Here is a 17,371-nt window from a genome sequence, read left to right as displayed (position 1 = left end):
TAAATATCTGTGGAGAATGAATGAGTAAAGGAGGCCTCAGGACCATACATGGTCATGGATTTATTTAACAAATTTGTATGTTTGGGAATACAGTGTTGATTGCTTCCATTTGCTATAACTTTTTTATACATTTACTTATTATACTGGTGTATCTGTTCATGTGCAAGGGCATGTCTCAGTGGGGAGGGTGTGCAGGATACAGACCCTAGGTGGAGATCAGGGGACAACTAGTGTTCATTGGTTCTCAGGTCATCAGACTTGAAGCAAATGTCTATATCCACTGAACTGTGTCACTGATCAACACCAGCTTAGTTTCTTATTTGGGATGTCACAGCTGAGAACCTCAGTCTTCAAAACATTGTGGTCATGATGATTAACTTTAGGTGAGAACAATCTACCCCTCCCCCTGCTCCTTATTTTCCACGAGCCTCCTGCTGCTGCTGCTTATGATGATGATGGTGGTGGTGGTGATGATGAGCCTCTATGCTGCTGTCTTCTCTCCTACAAACCCTGAGACTATTCTCCAGTCCCTGTCCCCTTGAGGAGACCCTAGACAGTAGGTGAGTCCTCTTCTCTCACACACTGTAAAATGTGATCTCCTCATCTGTGAGCAGGAGCACCATCAGGTGGTACATCTTTTGCAGATGGTACAGAGAGCACATCCCAGATCTCTGTGGCCAGATCTGTCCTCCCTCTGTGGCACATCTGCTCCAGCTCAACTCCCCCAGTTCTCTGATCCTCTGAGCTGAGCCTCCTCACAGACATAAGCATCTCCCAGAGTCCCATGGGCTGTGAGCCTCTCTGTGTTCTGAGAGCTACTCACCTCTTCACTTGGCTCGTTCTGTTTTAGCCATCCAGAGCACACAATAAAGAACAAACTTCTGAGAATCCCTGTTCCCTGAGAGAATATCTGTTCACCTAGGGGCTGCCTCTGATCTACCATGGCCTTTGATAGCATCAAAGAGGGAGCCTCTGCACTCCCTGTGTGACACAGAAACCCAGCTGGGCACCCAGCCTGCCCTGTGTTCTCTGTGCTCAGGAAAGATGGGATTTGCTCTCAGGAGGAAGGTGACAGATGTGTGTAAGGGATCCAAAGGGACAAGCTGCATGATGAGTGGGGAAGGGGACAGATCTATTCTCACTGCAGGAACCAGTCAGGATTCTGAGGGAGAAGAAAGGCCCAGGAGCAGATGTGTCAGGAGCTACAGCCTGAGTGTGTGGGAGGAGGTGACCTGGGTCCTGGAAGGACTGCTCTGGGTTCAATCATCCTTTGCAGGGTTTCAAGACAATGAGCATACTTCTGTTTGCTGAACTGTGTCTACCCATGTGCTCCCTGGCCTTTCTGAGATGCCTTGAACCTCTGTCTAGGTGATTCCCTTAGGACACTCTATCTTTCCCAAAGAAAATACATAAAGCTGCGACTAAACATTGTTTCCTAGCAGGGTAGCAAATACAGGAAACAGATAGAGGACCTAAGAAGGCTGTCAGTGACCTCCAGGAACAGGAAAGGAAGCCAAGAAAGGCAGCTAGGTTCCTGGTTGAGACAAATACTCTTCTAGGTCTTGTGTTTCCCCAAGACTGCCCCTGCTGATCATTGGAGGAACTGCAACTCACATCTGGGAAGCTGTCCACATCAGCAGAGCCTGTTGTCATTTCCCTGAGCTGGACCCCAAAGGCCAAGCAATTGTCAGAAGGTCCTGTGTCCTGTCCCTCTCCTTGGCAACCATGACCCTCCTGGAAGTCTCATAAGCCCATCAGGATAGTTAGTTAGTGGCCTGAGCACCTGTCCTTCTCTACTCTCCCCGCGGATTCATTGGAGATGTCCAGGAGACCTCACCTAACTAAGGTTCTCATGACAGTACACTGGCTGATTACACATGGCACAAGAATTTGCTCCTCCAAAGCACTGTTCACTCCCATCAGAAAGTCAAAATCCAGCCTTTTAAAATTGCTTTTCAGAGCCATCAGGAGATGAGTCAGGACAGAGGTCTGCAGACAGGGCTTCCTGATGCTCACTTCCATGAGGATCCTATGGCTTCCACATTCAAACCCAATCTTCCTCCCTCAAGGTCTTTCACAAGGACACATTACTTCTAAGAACTCCAGAAGTCTAGACAATGGTTGATGTCCTTCACGGATGTATCAGCCATACATCCAGCTGACTGCAAGGTAAAGTCAAATGAAGGATTCTGTTCTATTGCCATTATTCCCCATGTGTGTCCTGCACTAAATATTCACACCCCAACATGAGGACACAAGGCAAAGGGTGGGTAGGCATGACACTTCTCTGTGTGTGTGTGCTGGAATGAACCCCACTCAGCACCCAGAGTTTGCAAAGTATCACTTACTGTACACGTAGAGGAACGTGAATGATGTTGATACAATTTCTCCACGTCTATTTACGGTCCGTAGGGTGTAGAGTCCTGTGTCCTTCCGGGTGACATTGTGGATCCACAGGGACCCGTTGCTGGACACTATCTCTCTACCACTGTACATTTGCCCCATCACACTTACTTTAGTGTTCAGTGTGTATACAACAATTTTCCTCAGCCCTCTGTACCAGGCTAAGGTTATAAGATTCTCTGGCAGATTGTCAACACGAAGAAGGACATTTTCTCCTTCAACCACATTGAAAGGCACTGATTCAATGGTGACCTGGGCAGTGGTGGACAGGAGCCAGCAGGCTAAAAGGGAGGCTAAAAGGAAAGAGAAAGTAACCACTGAGATTGAGCAAGTGAGATCTGCTGCGTGTAATTTTTTTTAAATCACACTTCTGCCTTCCCAAGAGCTCTACCCACACTCCCAGCAGGCACCTAGATCAGCTGTTGCTGGTCTCACTTTCGACAGCTCTGTCAATGGCCAGCTGGTTCCCTGACCAGAAACTGTGGTTGCTACCCCAGGCCCTCTCAGCTAGCTTCACCAAGCCTCCAATAGCCACCCCAGTTACACTCTTCTGCCCACCTTTATTCCACATAAAACACTAGACAATTTTAATATTTTTAAACTAGTCAGATAGCACAATTGTTGGGCTATTATCATCCAAGCTATTTCAGCAATTGGTTTCTATCTTCTTTATTGACACAATCAAGAACCAATTAAGAAATCAACACAGATAGGGGAGTAGGGCGGGGGGAGGGTATAGGGAACTTTTGGGATAGCATTTGAAATGTAAATAAAGAAAATATCTAATAAAATAAAATTTTAAAAAATCAACACAGGGATGGAGAGATGGCTCAATAGTTAAGAGCACTGACTGCTCTTCCACAGGTCCTGAGTTCAATTCCCAGCAACCACATGGTAACTCACAACCATCTATAATGGGATCTGATGCCCTCTGAAGAGAGCTACATTATACTCATATAAATAAAATAAATAAATCTTTAAAAAAAAGAAACCAACACACTCCTCTACAGAGATCAGCACTCAGCTTAGGGGTATGGGTAGAGGTGTGCCCAGCCTCCTTGATGGAGGTGAACAACATGACATCCATTCCCTCAAACACTCTATGTTGTCAACTCTATATGCAGTTCTCTGCTCAGTTGTCTGCCTGATTCACCCCTCCGTGTCCCCATATTTGGTGTGAGCATGCCTGGCTGATCTTCTCCTCTAGAAAACCCTCACTTTCTGAATTTTTGTTCTTTGTTCCCTTTGTAGTACCAGTCAACCCATGAGATCATCTTCTGGATACTCTGACTTCTGACCCACTAGAGTCAGGGCTTTGGGAGGACAGGGGGTAATCTGACATTAGGAAAACTCAGTTCCTGGAAAAGTCTTAGATATCAATAGATGAAGGAAGGAAGGAAGGAAGGAAGGAAGGAAGGAAGGAAGGAAGATAAAAGAAGGAAGGAAGGGAAGGAGGGAGGAAGGGAGAGAAGGAGGGAGGGAGAGAACAAAGAGAGAGAAGGAAGAGAGAAAGAAGGAAGGGAGAGAGGGAAGGAAGGGAGAGAAGGAAGGAAGGGAAAGAAGGAAGGGAGGAAGGAAGGGTGGGTGGATGGATGGATGGATGGATGGATGGATGGATGGATGGATGGAAAAATGGATGAATGGATGGATGGATGGATGGATGGATGGATGGATGAATGGATGGATGGAAAAATGGATGGATGGATGGATGGATGGATGGATGGATGGATGGGAAAATGGATGGATGGATAGGTGGATGAATGGATGGATGGATGAATGGATGGATGGACGGGCGGTTAGATCAATGGATTAATGGAAAGATGGATGGATGGATGGATGAATGGATGGATGGATGGACAGACGGATCCATGTGTTAATCTACATAGTTCCCAGGTTTGTGGCTAACAAAAATAATTATATCCAAGGGTGATGTCACTTTTTTACTTTTACTTCTGTATTGTATGTGTGGGTTTGTGAAGGCCATGTGTCTCAGCATGAGCTTGTGTGGATATGTGCCACAGCACAAGTGTGGAGACAAATGTCTCAGTGTTTTCATGTCCTGATGTAATCAGAACATGGGTGTGGAGGGCAAAGAAGACCCTGCAGAACTCCCTTCTCTTCATCTACCATGCTGGAACTGAGGACTGAATTGAGATTACTGTGTCTCTGCACACTGAATCATCTGGTTATCTGTTTGACTTCTATTTGTTGGATACATCAGAATTCACAACAGAGCAGCCAATGTGACTCATTTTCAGTAGGGAACATTGGGGATTTTCTCTCCCCTCATCAGCTCCTTTCCAATGAGACCTTCAGCCTGCTAAACCTAAGTCCTCAGTGCACCTTCTGCCTTATAATTACAAACAAAACCCCTGAGTCTCCTCTTGGGCTGCTGTCTTCTCAGGAAACTCCAGCCATTCTCTGAGTTATGTTCCCCACATACAGTCATGGAGTAGGCACCCTTACCTGCGAGCAGGAGGCCCTGCCAGGGGGTACACCCCTTGCAGGGAAGCACAGAGAACACCTCCATCTGTCTTCTCACTGTCATGTCCTTGCTCTGAGGAGACCTTCAGCTCCAGTGCAGCTCTCAGGCTCTCCTGTCCTTCCTCGTTCTGAGCGGAGTTTCTTCTCAGACAGGAGCACTTCCCAGAATCTAATGGGCTATGAGTGGTGGGGTCTGTCTCCAAGGCACTGCTTGGTTCCTTCCACTCTCAGTGCTGCCCTGCATCCCTCCAACTTTTCTCTCTTTATCTTTCTCCTCAACCAACACATTGAGCAACAAAGCTGATAAGCATCCCTGTGCCCTCAGAGAAAAAATGGCTCATCCCAGGGCCGACATCTGCTGACTCCTGACCTTGAGTCTGTCAGCATCAAAGAGGGAGCCTCCATTCTGTCTATGTGTCCCTGTGACACAGAGACTCAGCTGAGCACCCAGTCTGCCATGTGTCCTCAGTGCTCTGGGAAGGTGGGATTTCCCAGCAGGAAGATGACAGAGATGCCTATGTGGGCTCTAAAAGGACCAGCTGAGTAATGACTAGGAAAGATTAATCCTTTATCACAGTCACCAGTCAATTTCCTGATCCAGGAGAAAGACCCAGAAAAAGTTGTATGAGGAATTTCATGTCCTGGGTGTTGGGAAGAGGTGGCCTGTGTGTTCTGGAGAGGACTATGGGTGCCTACTCCTATGGGAAGTTTCAAAACAACATTCTAGCATTATAGGTTGGCTAAGCTGTGTGTCGGGTAAGCCTAGATTCTCTCTGGTCTTCCTGGGTCACCTATGCCCGTTGTCTGGATGACTCCCTGTTGTGGATAGCTCTGGGGCTAATTATATTTGATATCAATTTCATTCTCCTGTGAGGGATTGTGAACAAGGAATGAGTCAGCACTCAGGTGTTTTCTTGTAAACCTTCTTCCCATCTAATTTGGAAAATAAAGGAGAGCTGATGATTGGGCAGAGAGAGGGAAGGTGGAGCAGAAAGAAAGAAAAGAAGGAGGTTTGAGAGAGAAAGAATGCAGAGGAGGAGGAGGAAGAAGAAAAGCAGAGCAGAAGCACAAGGCCTGGAGAAACTGCAAGTTCTAAGGGGTCTCTTAGATGGAGAAGATGGTAGTGTAGTGGTAGATCTGCCCAATCTAGGCACACAGCATGTGTTCATATTAATTGTGTTGTATTTTCATTGCCAGGGCATAATTGGGTTGGAGAGATTTACCATAACAACTCCCCATCAGCAGTTCTGTCTTCCCTCATGGGAGATGCCAGGAGTGAGCAGACTTTCAGGATCCCCAGACTGAGGGGTATTCTCAGAAACAAGTAACAGCAGGGTCTTGGAAGTGGACTCCAGGTTCCTATAGACAGGGTTGGAAGCCTGTCTGCAAGCCAAGGTCAAGCATGGCTTAGATAAATAATTTTCTAAGTGTCAAGCATGGCTTAGATAAATAATTTTCTAAATGTTGAGCATGCATCCTGATATTCCTCTGGCATTCTCTGGGAGAACTGCAATCTCATGTCTAAGGCTAGAGCAGGGATGGTCAACAAGTCAACTGTGACCTGCCCATATCCCTTCAGTACACGTGAGATGTAGGGCCTGTCATCCTGCTCACTGTGCTCTGAAGAACTCCTGTCTTTACCTAGTGTAGGGTGGGTCTAGACAGGTTTCCAGATTCTCCCTGGGAAATCCTGGGCTAAAGTTAGAAGAAGTGTACATCCAGAGGATGGGCATCCTTAAGAAATTTCAGAGGAAAGTCCTGGGACATTTCTCTTCAGACTTAAATGAGAAGACAGTATTGAAAGGGCTGCACCTCTGCCAGCTGGCCCATTTCTTGGGTCTCAATACTTCCTTCTCTTTGCCCACAGGGTACTAAGGGCATCAGCTCTTGAGTACGTCGAACATTAATTCAAATGGATGTGCCATCTGTTCTTCCCAATACACTGTTCTACATCTCTTTTTCTTGGTGTGATAAAGAACACACTGAGCAACAGCATTTTAGAAGAGATTAAAAGGTCTATTTCCCTTCTGGGTCTGGATCATTTTGTCACATGGAAGAATATCACGGCAGAAAACAAGATTATGGCTGACTCATTTAGCAGCTAGCTCGCTGGCTTCTGCTTAGCTAGTTTTCTTATATTACCTATAGGTTCAAGGACCATCAGCCTAGGAATGGTGCTGTCCACAGTGGCCTGGGCCTCCTTCATCGATTAAGACAGTCCCTCACAGAGGCAGGCAGATTTCTGAGTTCGAGGCCAGCCTGGTCTACTGAGTGAGTTCCAGGACAGCCAGGGCTATACAGAGAAACCCTGTCTCGGAAAAAAAAAAAAAAAAAAAGACAGTCCCTCACAGACACATCCATAGTCAGACCTGATAAGGATGGTTATTCAGTTGAGACTCTTCTCCCCAGATAAATTTGACCTGTGTCAAGGTGACAGTGACTGCTAAGTAGGACACTGTTTCAAACAGTTAAATTTTTCTCATCCACAGAAAGAGTCCACAGGAAGCTCCCCCATTCTCCAAGTGAGTGTCCCTCTCTCTTCCCTGCAGATATCACATGTGCTGGAGTCCTCATCCTTAAAAAGCCGGACCCTCAGAGCCAGGACGCAGCTCAGGGGCATCTACCTTGAGTTTCACTTTTCCAAATTCTCTGTATCCTGAGCTCAGGGGTGCTCAGGTGAACATCACTGACATTCTTAGCAGTAAGTAAAACAACGTCTTCCGGGCCATGAAGAATGGAGAACATGAAAGAAAATGGTGAGGATAGGACAGCATGAATTAGTGACTAAAAGAAAAGCCTAGATGACCTTAAGTACATCCCTCCCCCTGGGAAGGTACTACTACTCGGGAAAATATCCCCAACCACATTCCAAGACCAATCCAAAGTCACCCCAGAAGATCAGAAATGAAAGGAGAGGAGTAAGGGACCGAGCTGGAATCTCATGAGAGGATTGGGATTTGCTTGTTCCTATGTGCACAGGCTGGGAATTAACTTCTGCATCTACTCATAAAACCAAGGCTTCACCCCAAAGTTCAGCGCTGACATCTCAGGGACCCAGTTACCAAAACCTGTACATGTCTTCACATATCGATGACAATGGCAGAATTCCAGACGAGAAGATATGGGAGTTGCTTTTATTAGTAGTGAGGGTGGGAATTAACAGTTCTTGGGAGCATGACTGGGGTTTCCTGCTGATAATCCAAGACTAGTGTGAAGGTGGGTGAAAGGCTGCATGGCAGAAGAGATTGAGATTTAACACTGGATGCAGATGAATATCTGAGAAGACATAACCAGGACATCTGGGCCATCTGGAGCAAACAGAATGAAGCCACATGTGATGTCAACAAATGGAATGTGAAATCCTGGTCTATAAAAGGCTACAGTATCTGTGCTATAACCTCAGTTAAGCAGGTCCCAGCCAGAGCCGGGGTGTAGGTTAGTAGAAGAGTACTCATGTAGCATGCATGAGCCCTGATCCATCAGCACCACAATACACAGAACAACCTCACTGCAATCATGCGTTCACTGAGCCTGAGTTCCAGATGTCTCCTGTGTCTTCCTGAGCCGCTCTTGGCAAAAGTCCCTTCACCTCATTCTAGCTCACTGCTGGATCTGACTGCATGTGCTTGGGCTAGGCCAGGATGCCTTTGTCTGCCTAGATATCTGTGTGGTGGGTCTGTCATGAACCCAGGAATGATCGGGTGTCCTAGCTCCAGCCCTCTGTATTTAGGCAGCTGTAGCAAGGATGGGACAGAAGTTAGTCACAGGCAATATCCAGATTGATTAGGTCACTTGAGTTGGCACTCACTAGGTTCCAGGTTTCACATCCTAGGGTCCCATGTCAGTTGGTATACTGAGTCATGATAGTCCTGTTGCCCTCAGACAGCCTCAATACACAGCTAAGAGGTTTTGACTTCTTATCCTTTACTCGTAGGTTTATTTAAGTCTCATATTCACCCTTTAAGCCTACTATCCTCACTCTCCATTGGGTTAGAACTGTCACATGACAAGGTGACCTTGGGTGGCAGTGCTGTACAGACAACAGAGAGAACATGGCACCCTGTGCAACCTCGGATCCTTGCAAAGGTCTCTTTAGGCCAGTTTTGGTCTCTGTAACCTTCAACCCCAACCCATGTCCTTAGCAAACCAGGCAGAAGGACCTGAGTGCTCAGACATAGTGGGTCTTCTGTGCTGTGTGGGAGAAACAGTCTTTGTCATATGGGAGCTGAGCTGCAGAGCTTGGAGTCATAGCCCGAGTGTCTCTCCTGGTCCTCAGTGACCCACTGCCTCCCTTGCACCATGGAGCTGTGTCCCTCTGGCTGCACTGACCTCCACTATTAAGCCTGGGCCAGAGACCTCCAAAGCATTGCTGCCTAAAGCTGCCCTCCAGATCAGATATAAGAAGATTTCCCACTGAACTTCCCTTAGAAACACCCAAAGCCTGCCCTCAGGACTTGATGTGTGTTCAAAAATCTCACGAGACTTTGAGCAGGACTGGTATTCAGCTCACTACCCAGAGTAGACCATCATAACATGGGCCAGCCTTCCCAGGGATTTGATGGTAACTGGCATGAGGCACAGGACCACAAAAGGGCAAAGGATGAGCTTCAGAGTGATCTAGGAGAGAGAAGAGCATGGGACTTAGATGAGCTTGAAACATAACCATTATTTTCTCCCCAGCCTATAATGCTCGGTCTCCCACAGGAGAAGATTATGCAGCGATATTTCCTGAAAAGCAGGTGGCTGTTTTCTTCCTTTTAATTTTTTTAATGTGTTTGGTTATTTCAGTTGCATGCATAGCTGTGCACCACAAGTATGCCTAGTGTACACAGAAACCATAAGGGGGCATTGGATGCCCTGGAACTGGAGTTACAGATGATTACGAGCTGCCATGAGTGTGCTTGGAACAGACCTTAAGTCGTCAAGAGCATCCAGTGCTCTTAACCACTGACCCATCTCCCTAGTCCTCCCAGGTAGATATTTTCAGCAATCTGACTGGTAGAAGGTAAAGAGCAAGAACTAGCTAGAACTCAAGCTAGAAGGATAGGTATGTTTGGCAGATCTGGGATAGGAATTTGGGATACTTACTTTCTCCATAAGACCATTATTACTAATACCCAGAACCTAAGGCCAGTCCCTGCAAGCATGATTTCTCTAAAAAGCACAATCAGGTGAGATGAGAGGCAGATGGTAAAGTCATTTTAAATCAGTGACGCCTGAGCAGAGGGAGCCCTGTGGTAGATGTAGGATCTAATGGGAGAGTGAAGCAAAGGCCTGTCCGTTGTGTTCCCGGAGTAACAGCTGCACACCAGAAAACACATGACTTCCTGTCTAGTACTTAAGTTCTTCGGAGACAGGTGGCTTAATTCTAGAGTCAGATCTAACTGACCATTTGTTTTCAATTCTCAAACAAGATGTCCCCTCAACTGTTGATGACCAAGATCAACACCAGATCTTCTCTGCCCTACAGACACCTGAGAAGGACTCCAGGGAGGAGACAGTGGATACGTGGCTGGAGACAGCTTGTGCTTCACATCTGTCACCTGTGGCCTGTGTGAGGCTCATGTGGCCACTGTGCCCCCTGTGTCTCAGTTTCCTGATGATATCATACATGGTGAATAAATGTTGCAATGTCTATAAAGCAGCCTTAAACATGAAAAAGGATCTGACACAGACAGGACAGCTGTCCCGATCACCACTGTCTGTTACTATTTGCCTGCAGGAGAGAATTCACTAGACTTACTCCCGAGGACATGGAGTCATCAGGAGGACCTAGGTCCTGTGTCCCTCCCTTGGGGACATTGACAATAAAGTGAAGTCTCATAAGTTCATTAGAACAATTGACTAATGGCCTGGGCACCTGTGCAGCCATGGCCTTCATGCTGACACTCAGAAGGAAATGCCCAGTGACCTAGCCTAACTGTGGCTCTCATGGCATTACACTGGCTGCTTTCATGAGTTGTTGGGAGATTCACACATCTAACAAATCATTCTTCTCTGTTAGCTCTGACCAGTCAGATTCTAACCCTCAGCATAATTCCCCAGGACACGTGGAATCAGGAGAACTGGGACGATGACCACCGGGACGTCCCTGGTGGTCTCCACTCTAAGAAGGATCCATGATTCCCTCAGCCAGACCATGCCCGAGTCTAAAGGATCTCTCTCAGACTACATTCATGGTGAGTGCCACACAATCGGAGCTTATTCTGATCCTTGGGATGAGTTACCCAGACATACACACCCCTATCAGCAAGGTGAATTCAGAAAAAAGATTGTCTATACTGGTAGCATCCTGCACTAAATCCTCAAACCCCAAATGGGCATAAAATAGTGACAGGAAGCAGGAGTAGTCCAGACCTGTGTGTGCAACATGGAAATAACCCCATGGAGCCCCCAGATGTCAAAAAGAACCGCAGACTGTTTATGGGATAATACGCATGTTTGTTCAGGTTCAACCTCTGCATTTGAGAGTTGAAGGGTCTAAATGACCTCTGTCTGTCTAGATGGTGTTCTGAAACAGCAGCAATCCATTGTATACACTGTGTCTCTGACACTGTGTGCAGAGCCTGGCAGGCTTTGATTGATGGCTATTACAAACCGTGCGAGTTCATGGCTGCCAAGCACAGTCACCCCTTTGTGTCAGTAAAAGGGGCAGAACAATTAAAACATTTTCTTCTTCATCTGCATTGTGCATCAATAGTGAGAGAGGGTACCAGCAGATTGAAACTGAGGCTAAGAGCTAAAGAGGTAACTTAGTGGTTAAAAGCACAGGCTTCTCCTTCAGAGGACATGGGTTCAGTTCCCACCACCATGGAGGGACAGAAGCCATATTGGAAAGGCTACAGTAATCAAGTTTTCTGGAGATGGACATTTTGCATGACTGCCATGGATGTGCTCTGAGAGGCAAGGGACCCCAGAGACTTCATCCTAGAACTGCTTCTCGCTGCTGATATGCCCTTCCTGCCACTATTACATAGCTTAATAATTCCCTGGGTATTTACCTACTCTGGGCAGATTTCCTGAAAAATTATTATAAAGGTGTACGTTCATGTAGTAGCACTGTTTAGACCAATTGATGACTTCATAATTCCTGATAATGATTTTATAGAACTCCTAAATTGATATAATTTATCTCAAGCCCCCTGTAGAGTAAGAGCTGTAAATCAAGCTCTGTAAACTTTCATGTATCATGAGCTAATTGCACAAGGAAAAGAAAAGAGGCTTGGTACAAATCTCTGAGGAAGGTAAACATTCCTTCTAGGTTAGAAATGAAGCCACTATCTGGTAACTAAAGGTCGTAAACTGGGAATGGACAATTTATTGTAGGTACAAAAACAGAAAATAAATGACTGACTAGTTTATACAAGACTTCAAAATAATAAGACACAACTATTGCTTTAAACTTATAATGAACTTGTGGAGCTAGAAAATAGGTAAATGTTTAGTCAGGTACTAGCCTTAATGGAAAAACATATAAACAATTCTGCTGTGACTCCTTAAACTTTGACAACCTAAGACATCAACTATTACTTTAAATTTACTACGAATCTAGGGAATGTAAAAGTGCGTAGAAAACCATGTAATCAAGTATCTTGCTATAATGCTTCTACATAACTGTATGAGGAAATTTGTTCCTGAGAAAGTATAAAAACTAAGAACAAAAATAAAGTGGCACATCAAAGTAAATGGAGAGAAGCTGGAAGCAATCCCACTAAAATCAGGGACTAAACAAGGCTGCCCACTTTCTCCCTACCTATTCAATATAGTACTCGAAGTCCTAGCCAGAGCAATTAGACAATAAAAGGAGGTCAAGGGGATACAAATTGGAAAGGAAGAAGTAAAAATATCACTATCTGCAGCTGATATGATAGTATATATAAGTGACCCTAAAAATTCCACCAGAGAACTCCTAAACCTGATAAACAGTTTCAGTGAAGTAGCTGGATATAAAATTAACTCAAACAAGCCTTTCTCTACACAAAAGATAAACAGGCTGAGAAAGAAATTAGGAAAACAACACCCTTCACAATAGCCACAAAATATATATATATATAATACCTTGGTGTAACTCAAACTAAGGAAGTGAAAGATCTGTATGATAAGAACCTCAAGTCTCTGAAAAAAGAAATCAAAGAAGATCTCAGAAGATGGAAAGATCTCCCATGCTCATGGATTGGCAGGGTCAATATAGTAAAAATGGCTATCTTGCTGAAAGCAATCTACAGATTCAGTGCAATCCCCATCAAAATTCCAACTCAATTTTTCAACAAATTAAAAAGGACAATTTGCAAATTCATCTGGAAAAATAAAAAACCTAGGATAGCAAAACTATTCTCAACGACAAAAGAACCTCTGGTGGAATCACCATGCCTGACCTAAAGCTGTACTACAGAGCAATTGTGATAAAAACTGCATGGTACTGGTATATCGACAGACAGAAAGACCAATGGAATAGAATTGAAGACCCAGAAGTGAACCCACACACCTATGGTCACTTGATCTTTGACAAGGGAGCTAAAACCATCCAGTGGAAAAAAGACAGCATTTTCAACAAATCGTGCTGGCACAACTGGTGGTTATCATGTAGAAGAATGCGAATTGATCCATTCCTATCTCCTTGTACTAAGGTCAAGTCTAAGTGGATCAAGGAACGCCACATAAAACAAGAGACACTGAAACGTATAGAGGAGAAAGTAGGGAAAACCCTTGAAGATATGGGCACAGGGGAAAAATTCCTAAACAGAACAGCAATGGCTTGCGCTGTGAGATCAAAAATTGACAAATGGGACCTCATAAAATTGCAAAGCTTCTGTAAGGCAAAAGACACTGTCAATAAGACAAAAAGGCCACCAACAGATTGGGAAAGGATCTTTACCAATCCTAAATCAGATAGGGGACTAATATCCAATATATATAAAGAACTCAAGAAGATGGACTCCAGAAAATCAAATAACCCCATTTAAAAATGGGGCACAGAGCTAAGCAAAGAATTCTCAACTGAGGAATATCGAACGGCTGAGAAGCACCTGAAAAAATGTTCAGCATCCTTAATCATCAGGGAAATGCAAATAAAAACAACCCTGAGATTCTATCCTATCCTTGCTATAGCTGTCTACATACAGAGAGCTAGAGCTAGGAAACTTGGTTCATTTTGAGGGTGGTGACACTAACCAATGACACAGATACTTAGCCTGGCCAGGATAGCCTGGCCTAGCCCAAGCACATACCGCCAGGCCCAGCATTGAACTAGAATGTGTTGGAGGGACTTCTCCCACCTAGAGAAGCTCAGGGTGATGGAGACACAGGGGACATCTCAGACTCAGGCTCAGTGAACACTTGAGTGTCCAGTGGGGCTGTTCTGTGTATTGTGGTGATGATGGATTGGGGCTCATGCACGCTACATGAGTACTCTTCTACTAACCTGCACCCTGGCTCTGGCTGGGACCTGCTTAAGGTTATAGCACAGATACTGTAGCCTTCTATAGACCAGGATTTCCCCTTCCCTCTGCTGACATCACATGTGGCTTTATGCCTCCAACTGGACCACCCCTAGGACCCCAGGACGCTATCCTCCTTCTGGACCATCACACCCTCCCACCTGGTGTTCCTTATCCAGCCCCTGCAATGCCAGATCCTGGCCCCACAGAGCAATATGCTACACCAAATTTGCCTTTGCCAGAGCTGCCTAGGCCATATGGTGCACCCACAGATCCAACTGCAGCTGGTTCTTTAGGTCCACAGAAATTCATCTCTTCTGGACCTTGGGCACCAGGAATTGAGAGGCAGCATCCTAATGTGCCAGGGCCATATCCCACTGTTCCTCCTCCAGTGTCAGGAGCACGGTGTGATCCGTGGGGCACTGTGCCACCGGGAGCCTGGAGACCACCAGCATCATAGCCTGGCTCTGCAAGATTATACCCCATGCCAGGACCCCATCCTGCTCTGAACAATCCTTACCCAGTACCTTCAGGACCTGCTGGTGCTCCACCAATGCCTGACAGTGGATGAAGAGATGGCGCATTGCTTTTTGAAGTACATGTGTATGCACGTGAAAGCATATATAATGGCTGTTTTCACTGTTGGTTGAGGGTGTTAGTGAAAGAACGTCTGCACCACAGTTCCTGCTTCATGTGTTTGGATTTGTAGAACATCACGTGGGTACAATCAGATAAAATGTAGAAGGGAATCATTCAAGTGTGGTTAATGTGATTATGTGTATTGAATAACATTTGAGAATATTTGCTTAAAGCATAGCTATGCCCTCAAAATCTAAAATAACATGGATTATAGTTGTTAGAATCTACAACTTAGTTGACAAATGTCTACTACTTTTTATAATCACCCCACCACCACCACAGCCCATATAACCAAGAACAATTACTTAATTGAAACATAACTCCTCAACATTTTGAGTTCCTTCTACCTAAACAAACCTGGTCCTCTTACTATATTTATCTACATTACTGCATTTGTGTGTGTGTGTGTGTGTGTGTGTGTGTGTGTGTGTGTGTTTACTAAGTTTAATTTAACCATTATATCCCAGATAGCACAAAATTCCTACCAAGATTGCATTGTGATCTAAGGACAGATTATGCTCTGACGGAGCTCTAGAAGAATGTTGGCAATAAATGCACATAAGAATTTTAAGGCTTACTGCGGTATTCAGACTGCCCATGCTGAATCCAGCCTCAGGAAGAAATAATGAAAATGGGCGAGATGAGTAAGGCAGCCACTGCTGAACTGTCACTGCCTCGGGTTCTCCACCCGGCCAGCCATCTGAGTAGCAGGGCCAGTACGCTGATGTCACGTGCCTTCTTAACAACCTAATTTGGAATTCAGAAATCATGATTTCCTTAAGGAAGCAATTACAAAAGGTGGTTCATTTCTATCATTGCATTATTTCTTTGTAAGTTAAACAAGTTACACAGGCAGGTTGTATTCTGAGCCTCGGTCCACATGTTACCATTACCAAGTCTTCACCTCCATGGGGTTAGGTCGATTGTGATTTGGGCTTGGGTAGCAGTTCTGTGCACACAACAGAGACAAGATGGCCCTCATGGGACCTCTGATCCTTGCAAAAGCCTCTTTCAACCATTGTGGTCACTCTAACCTCCTCCCCCAACCTTAGAGAATCAGGCAAGAACAATCAGGCAGATGCAGGAGGCTCTGAGTGTTCAGAGATGCTGGGCCCTGTGCTGCAAGGGAGAAAAGGTCTTTGTCACAGGTGAGCAAAGCTGCAGAGTTGATGGTACAGACCTAGGACCCAGTGTCCCTAGAGTCCCAGTGTCACCACCTACAGAGCAACATGAAGTCCTGTGCCCGTCCAGCTGCACTGACCTCCACAGCTCAGTCTGGGCCAGTATCCTCCAAAGCTGCTGCTCAAGGCTGTCTTAGAGATGAGTCATGGTGGCATTTCCCATTGTACTTCCACAGAGAGCCTCACAACATGTCCTCAAGACTTGATGTTCAAACAGAAATCCCACCCAGGAGACCAGGAGCAGCAGGTCTGCCATTCAGGTTAGTGTCCAAGCTAGGCCATCTGCTCATGTGTTTGATGATGATTTGCTGGAAGTCAGACAAACCCAAGGACTGCTCAGAGGCTCTGATCAAAAGATAACAGGAATTACAGGCCTCTGTCCTAGGTTTCAGTTCCTGGGAGCCCAGCTGTCTTAGGGTTTCCATTGCTGTGAAGAGGCGCCATAGCCAAAACAACTCTTAATTTAATCAGGGCTGACTTACAGGTTCCGAGGTTCAGTCCACAGGAGAAACAAAGTGCTGAGATCAGGATGTAAAATGAATAAATAAAAAGAGGGACTTAGAGAAATGGCTCAGGGGTTAAGAGCACTGACTGCTCCTCCAGAGGTCCTGAGGTCAATTCCCAGCAACCACGTGGTGGCTCACACCCATCTGTAATGAAATCTGGTGCCCTCTTCTGGCATGCAGGCAGGCATGCAGGCAGAACACTATACATAATTAATTAATTTTTTTAAGAAAAGAAAAATAAGATGCTTTTAATAAATAAAGTGTTAAAGTTTCCTTTTTGGACTGGCAGTTGGTGGTTGCTGAGGGTAGCTTATTCATGAGTAGTCAGTTGAGTTATGTTAGGTGATTAATAAACACCTCTCCTGAATGCCAAAGGGCTGAGAGGCACCTGAAAAGATGATAATCATCAGGGAAATGCAAATCAAAACAACCCTGAGATTCCATCTCACACCAGTCAGAATGGCTAAAATCAAAAATTCAGGTGACATCAGATGCTGGCAAGGATGTGGTAAAAGAAGAACACTCCTCCATTGTTGGCAAGCTTGTACAACCACTCTGGAAATCAGTCTGGCGGCTCCTCAGAAAATTGGACATAGTACTACTTGAGGATCCTGCAATACCTCTCCTGGGCATATACCCAGAAGATGTCCCAACTGGTAAGAAGTACACATGCTCCACTATGTTCATAGCAGCCTCATTTATAATAGCTGGAAGCTGGAAA

The 17,371-nt window shown here is 45.4% G+C and overlaps 1 protein-coding gene and 1 pseudogene across 4 annotated transcripts in view; one reads left to right on the top strand and one right to left on the bottom strand.

Moving 5' to 3' along the window:
• Psg16 (pregnancy specific glycoprotein 16) overlaps positions 1-17,371 on the bottom strand; it is a 59,438-nt gene that overhangs the window by 40,380 nt on the left and 1,687 nt on the right. For 3 of the 4 annotated variants that reach the window (XM_030242607.1, NM_001310628.1, NM_007676.4), the window contains exon 2: positions 2,349-2,696. In XM_030242607.1, the coding sequence (XP_030098467.1) occupies positions 2,349-2,505 (157 nt within the window). In that variant the 5' untranslated portion in view covers positions 2,506-2,696. Of the gene's footprint in view, positions 1-2,348; positions 2,697-4,869; positions 9,505-17,371 lie in introns of all 4 variants that reach the window. The other variant, XM_030242606.1, reaches the window with a different exon arrangement.
• On the top strand, positions 14,416-14,895 carry LOC115486448 (annotated as a pseudogene).

Source organism: Mus musculus, chromosome 7, assembly GCF_000001635.26.
Source record: "Mus musculus strain C57BL/6J chromosome 7, GRCm38.p6 C57BL/6J".
In the NCBI taxonomy this organism is placed as follows: domain Eukaryota; kingdom Metazoa; phylum Chordata; class Mammalia; order Rodentia; family Muridae; genus Mus; species Mus musculus.
This window is presented reverse-complemented; position numbering and strand designations above follow the sequence as displayed.